This window comes from Thalassophryne amazonica, chromosome 19 (assembly GCF_902500255.1).
Source record: "Thalassophryne amazonica chromosome 19, fThaAma1.1, whole genome shotgun sequence".
In the NCBI taxonomy this organism is placed as follows: domain Eukaryota; kingdom Metazoa; phylum Chordata; class Actinopteri; order Batrachoidiformes; family Batrachoididae; genus Thalassophryne; species Thalassophryne amazonica.
The window spans coordinates 43,006,968-43,014,183 of record NC_047121.1 but is presented as its reverse complement, the minus strand read 5'-3'; the positions used below and the strand labels follow the sequence as shown (position 1 = coordinate 43,014,183).

At 35.9% G+C, this 7,216-nt stretch overlaps 1 protein-coding gene across 4 annotated transcripts in view; it reads left to right on the top strand.

Moving 5' to 3' along the window:
• Window positions 1-4,437: 4,437 nt before the first annotated feature.
• Window positions 4,438-7,216, top strand: part of pcnt (pericentrin) — a 68,453-nt gene continuing 65,674 nt past the window's right edge. For all 4 annotated transcript variants that reach the window (XM_034159469.1, XM_034159470.1, XM_034159471.1 and 1 more), the window contains exon 1: window positions 4,438-4,627. In XM_034159469.1, the coding sequence (XP_034015360.1) occupies window positions 4,580-4,627 (48 nt within the window). In that variant the 5' untranslated portion in view covers window positions 4,438-4,579. The remainder of the gene's footprint in view (window positions 4,628-7,216) is intronic.

The following is a 7,216-nucleotide window of genomic DNA, read 5'->3' as shown; positions in this document are numbered from 1 at the left end:
TGACTGCTTGACAGGAACATCAGCCAATCAGTGGACACCTCTGGAGCGAAGAGCCAATTGAAGCGGAGTTTCTTTTTTTAATTGCTATTAAATAACTTTATTTGCAAACAAAGTAATTACTTGCAAAATACAAACGCATGAAATGTATGGATAAAAAACAAGCTGTAGAACTATATCAAATGAATTAATGATTAACGAACTGAACCTTTATGAACACCCCTCGTTGATAGTTTCTTTTTTCTCTATTTTTTTTGTCTTATTTTCCCTCATTTTTACTTCTTTGTTTTGAAATAGCCTGTTTTGGCACTATGTTAAACTTGAGAACTAACTGTTATTTACGCCATATTTGTTGTAAATGTATATTTTACATAATTAATTAAAAAATAAAAGGTCAATGGTAGAAGTGGGCGTGGCTATACCGATGCTGCTTGTTTCCTATTTTTTTTAATTATTGTAATTAGACCAGTACGCCACTTAATGTCTGTTATTAAGTATTTACACTCATTTACATTAAAAACATGACATTTTGGTTTTGGGTGACTACTTATTAAGTTGCATACTATATGCTATGTAATGACATAAATATTTTAATTTCTCTTATATGAAATATTTGAGATTTGAGATCAAATGTGGGATGGCAGGCTTGTCCTCGTTCGCTTTGGTTATTTTGAGTAATTTCTGAACTGTTTCATTAAATGTGCTTGGTGATAATAGTGTTCATAGATCAGCTGGCAGATACCTTTAACACCTCCCTCTGTCCAGTTTATCTACCTCTCTTTACCACAGTCACCTGGTAGAGTGGCTGGTTGCAAAGAAAACCTGCACCCTCTCTGCCCTTTCTGGAATGAGTTGCAGACCTCTGCCCTAGAGCAAGCACACAGGTGACAATGATAAGGGAAAAACTCCCTCAGATGATATGACAAAGGTCAATTTCAGTTTGTACAGGTGTCAAAAGATAAAGTTGTTCCAATTTTGGTAAAAAGTGATGGAAATTATTGGTTGAGTTCATAGGGTTTTAAAAAGGAATACTCTGCACCATTTGTCATGCTTACTTATCACAGGGTAGCATATGTCACATGTCATAGAATCCAATGGACATCAACCTTGTCATTCAACACAGACAAAACAATTCCATTTATTAATCCTATTAGTTCAACCAATAATTTGCATCACTTTATTGCCAAAATTGGTGCAGCTTTAACTTTTGACCCCTGTAGAAACTGAAATTGACCTTTGTCATTGTTATTGCTGTTTTTACCCTGTAACTCCACAACATTTAGTCAAGGATAATCTAAACTATACCTTTTTGGAATTGTTATGATCAGACAAATAATATGATGTTCCTTTCAATATGATTGGAACATTTTAAAATTTTGACCCCTGTGTAATTCTTCATTGACCCCTGTAGGTCATAAAAAGGTCAGCTCCAGTATACCTCCAAATCTAAAAATAAGTATTAGTTAATTTAGAATATGTGTGCCAAATTTCATGCTTTAGTCACAAAATGCACAATCATTTCACCTATCTGCTGCATATAAGGGACTCGTGACAAGGAATCCTCTGATCAGTGGTCTGCTATTCTGACCCCTGGACTTACTGGAAGTTGCTGCAAGTGGATCATGGCCTCCGAGTGGGACAAAAAGTACAACAGGTGGACTACGAAAAGTGATTTTTTTTTTTTTTTTTTTTTACTTTTTGATGTTTGTAAGAAAGATTAAAATGGCCTATATTTGTAAAATAAAATAAAATAAAATCTCATCAGAATTAATAAAACAAATTTGTGGAATTTAAAATGTGTTGCTCTTCAATTATCTGACATAGTTAAAAACACACACACCTGCGACGCAAAAAATTAAAGAAGCTGAAATCATATAGGAAGAAGCTTAATTTCTTTACCATAAATAAAGATACAGTGGCATGCAAAGGTTTGTGAATCCTTGGGGTTTTACACGTTTTAATTTTCTCCCAACCCTGTCAGTACTGTGAATGGAAAGGCAAATCACGTTGTAAAATGACTCCCCCTACAGGCGGAATAGCGTCATTGCATTGGGCGGTGCAGTGTTTCCGCCTGGCACAAAGACAAACGAAGCCAGTGAAGAGCTTTGTAGCGAGATACATCTTTTCTTCATTTAAGAAAGTTTATTTAGAAACAAAATTCGGACAAAACAATGTAAGACAAGTGAGCATCAGCACCCAACAAAACAACACGAGCGAGACGTCGTCAAGGATTGACAGGATCATCAGCCAATCAATAGATACTTTTGTGGTGAAAAGCCGATCGCTGTGATTGTCGGTAATTTTCAAATATGACATTCCGCCACAAATTATTTAGAGCCCCAATAACTCAGTTGGTAGAGCATCAAGACTTTCACTCTGAGGGCCCAGGGTTCAATTCTCTGTTTGGGCGTATTTTTTTCGCCCCCAATCGCTACAGCATGAAATTGTAGGAAAACACGACGGCAATTTATTTGAAAAAAAGAACATAAAGATATAATCGGTGGATGATAAAAGTAATATGTGAATTCCTAAACGTGATGAAGTTATTAGGTTGGAACGCTTAAAGAGTAACTTTAGTCATTTTTATTTTTGCACTGAATTAAGAGATTTCAGCTGTTTTTAAAACAGCAACAGCACTCTTTAAGAGAAATACAGGATATAATTTAGAATTGATTAAAGTAAAAACACTAAATCTTTATTATAAAAGCGCAATGAGTGTTTGGCCATTTTCTCCCTCTGGGGCTATAAAGGGCCAACATCTTTCCTGTTCTAACTGATCACCTCTGCAGGTGATGTTATTGATGACTTGACCTGTGCTCATCTCGAAGTGTGGTGCTCAATGTATCTTGCTACTACATTGAGAAAGATTCAGAAGGTGTTTTCTCAAGCTTGAAACTTCACATTGGTTCTCAACCCATAACTCATAGAGCAACAAATTTAATTTAAAGCATCTATAAAATGTAAAACATTTACATTACACAAGTTGATTACAAACAGAGCTGTTGAATTAGACTGTTCTTACCTGAGGCCATCAAACATGGCCTTCGGGTGTTGTGAAGGCTTTTTAGTGCAGCAGATAACTAAAACAATCCTTCACAGATCATTTGTCCTGGCCACCATGAGATTAACGCTTCTTGTTAATGTAGTTTTACTTCCATGTGTTTTTATATTTGTCTTATTTATTGGTATTTTATTGTATGGATGAATTGTGTATGTATGTATGCTCTCGGGCAGATGAATTTCCCTTTACAGGGGATGAATAAAGTATTTATCTGTCTATCTTATCTATCTTCACTTGGTGATACAAGCATCAGATTTAACATGAATGTTCTTCATAAATCAGTGTTTGAGGAAAAAAGTGCTTCCCATTTGAAAATCCAATATGGCAGCCAGGTAGGGGTCAATGAAGAATTACACAGGGTTCAAAATTTAAAAATGATTCAGTCATATTGAAAAGTATAACACATTATTTTTCTGATCATATATATTCCAAAAAGGCATAGTTTGGACTATCTATGACTGAATGTTGAATGGACTGAATGGAGTTATGGGGTTAAAAACAGCAAAAATGGTGACAAAGGTCAGTTTCAGTTTGTACAGGGGTCAAAAATTAAAGTTGCTCCAATTTTGGCAAAAAGTGGTGCAAATTATTGGTTCAACTTATAGGATTAATAAATGGAATAGTTTTGACTGTGTTGAATGCTTGGTTTGCAAAGTAAATGCCAAACAATGTTGACGTACATTGGATGCTCTGGCATGTGACACGTTACCCTGTAACGTGACAACTAAGCATCCATGTTGTCCTTAATGTTTTGAAGTCTTAGTGTTAGTAAAATGGATTGCTTAAAAAATTTTTTTTTCGAATGTTCTGGATTTACACTTTCTCCAAGTGCAGAAAATTATAATGTAAAGAACAGATTACAAGAATAAAAAAAATTGCTATGTAACTGTTATTATTATTATTATTATTATTATTATTATTATTATTATTATTATTATTAATATTATTATTATCATATACAATCAAACAGAAGAATTCTTAATAGATCTGCAAAGACACCATGCCAACCAGTGGTTGATTTAAACATAATTATTATTATTTTCACTAAAACGGCATTATAAAATATAGCAACTTTGTAAAATAAATAAATATTACAATAAATAGAATATTTCAACCAAAAAAAAAAAAGATCATTTCAAAACATAGACGTCAAGCGGAAGTTTATATCGTATTAAGGGCCTTCTGATTGGCGACAACATCTGTCAATGTAAGTTTGGGTCTTGATACAGGGATATAATTGGTCAACTAGAGTTTATGTTGTCAGCGTCTCATGCGATAGGATGAGCTTGTTAGTTACGCATGACGTCAATTCTTGCAAAATCTAGTCTCTTATTGGTGAATTCTTTCGTGAAACTCGAGAAGGGCGGAGTTGAAGTTACTTGGCGGCCATATTGAATGTGTTGATAATAGTTATGGATTTTTGTTTTATCTAATTTATACGAAAACTGAAGACGTACTTCATTTTTAGTCTGATTTGGGCCCTTTGTCCACAACTCTTAATAGTTTTGTTTTAACCAAAACATGGATGAAGATGAACGGCAGAGAAAACTAGAAGCTGGGAGAGCTAAGGTTAGTTGCTAACAGCAGCAGCTAGCTTAGCACTTAGCTACACTCCTTTGTTATAATTTTGACTATTACAAACTTCACCCAACTCCAAAATTAGTAACTGTCATTTGTTGGTATTTAATTTCCAATTAGCAGTTAAGTTGCATTGTCGTGACGTGCGCGGGGACATGCGATCTTGAGTTTATTTTCGTAAATTGTATGTCATGGTTGGATTAATTCATTTCGTTTTATGCCGTTTTGTGCTGGGTTTGGAAAAACTCTCCACATTGAAACCGACAGTAATATATATATATATATATATATATATATGTATGTATATATATATATGTATGTATGTGTAATGTGTCGTTTAGCTTGTTGACTTGGGACTTGTTCTTTTTACTGTGATATGAGATGGAGAGACTTAGGAAAAAGATCAGTTAAATTATTAATATCATTATTATTAAAGCATGAAAAAATGCAATTAATATCATTATTATTAAAGCATGAAAAAAATGCAAGGCGGTTTATAGACACCAGACAATGAGAGATCAATAATAAGGAGGAATCACAAGCAAGGAATCAAGTAAAAAACAGGGGGGGGAAAAGGCCTATTACCATTGAAAACTGAACATGTATCATGACAAATGCTGACCAACTACCAACTAAATATTTTAAATAACATTGAGTAAAGAAAATGGACAAATTCATTGATATCCTACATATAATTTGTATTGTTGGTACAGGTGTTTGTTGCCACCTGGCGTTATTTGCCATCAGCTCCGTTGAAACACGTCCAATCACTGCCAAACTCTGTCAAGGAATGGATTATTATCATGGCCTTCCGCATTGGATGCTTTTGTGTTGAAATTTTGTGCCACTATCAAGTGTTTTTTTTTTTTCTGCTTAATATCTCTAAAGTGGGCAGCGACTTAGTGGTGAGCGATGTTGCCTCACAACAGAAAGGTTATAGGATTGATTCCCAACTGTGGCCTTTCAGTGTGGAGTTTGCATGTTCTTCCTGTGTTTGTGTGGGTTCCCTCCGGGTGCTCGGGCTTTCTCCCACATCCAAAGGCATGCAGGTTAGGTGAACTGGAAACTTTAAATTGTCTTTAGGTGTGCATGGAGAATGTAAATCCAAGAAAGTCAATTCGAGAATCCAAACTTGTATAGTCCAATAAGGAAAAGACTGAGGTCCCAGCCAATTTGTTCACCCTCATCCTCACCAGTAAATCTAACACCAATATGCTTACTATGGAAGATTGGAATTTGCAACTACAGAGAACCAGCCAATTAGGTAGAGATAACTAAACAAAAGTTTGAATGACCTTTGAATGACTTTTTTGTGTGTCTAAATGGAAAAAAAGGTTTGATTTCCAGTAATATGAATATATGATTGATTGATTGCCATTATTTGGCTGTTATTACACATCATATTTGTTAGTTACATGTTACTTGTTGGGCTCTTCAGTAGAGAGGTTGATCACTTTAATTCAGGAATTTCATTGCAAAAGATTGACTGCCTCTCTCATACATGTAAGTAATTAGAATAACAGAGGGGCTTGTGTCATTTTGTGAGCTCATTATGCTGATTAACTATTTTTTTAAGTTCTGCATGGTGGTTATGTTGCACTAAACACTGTTGCATATCTTACTAGACGTCCTATCTTAGACTGTCAAAATGCCACAACCATGAAGGCCCCCTGACATGAGCATGACTTTGATTCACACACTTGCATGCCTGTCGTCGTGATGATCCCACCTGCTGTGTTCCCAGCTGGATGCCGTTCTTTGTTCTACCACCTGCCACGCGCTCTGCGATGGACGCTGTGTTATTATTTTGTGTCGGATTAATCATTTCCACTGCAAATTGGCCGTTAAAAATGGCTGTAATCATTTCCTGAATCACAGAGGACCGCTTCAGCCGTTTGCGAGCGTGCATGCCTAACAAGCTGCAGAAAGCATTTTGAGCCATTTAAAAGGTAATTATTTGTCATGCTTACATTGTCATGGCTTGGTAAAACAGTTGTGTGTTCTTTCCTCCTTCTGTGCAGCTGTTAAAATATGTTTATGAGAGATTTAACTTCTTGTTATAATTGTTCAGACAAGCTGCGCTCTGATGTCATCCGCTGACATCACTACTCGCTCTGTTCACTTCTTTACTCCACTTGACGAGCTGCACGTCCTGTTGGCAATTAGATTGTCCCACGTGGCACGACATTTATGCGTGAAAGATTTTTTTTTGAACATTTCAAAATTCTCTGTGCGCAGTAGCACACACCAATGCCCCTCTCACGTCAGGTCTGCACCTGTTAAAGACAAGTTTACTCTCCAGCACGACGCAGGTCGTACTGGAGTGCGTGAATCAGTCATGCTCGTGTCAGGAGGCCTAAAGCCTATTCTTCTACTTCATAGCTGCACCATTCTTTTGATATGTATGAGGTGACAGTATGTCAGAGCCTTTAAAAAAATGCACGTAGGCCTGTGATGAGCTTTAATCACACTATTTCTTCTGCAGATAGACACAGGCTATCAGCAGTAATAAAAAAAAAAATTGGTGTTATAGCAATGAGACTACAGTGCCAAAACTGTCTGGTTCTGTCTCCATATGAT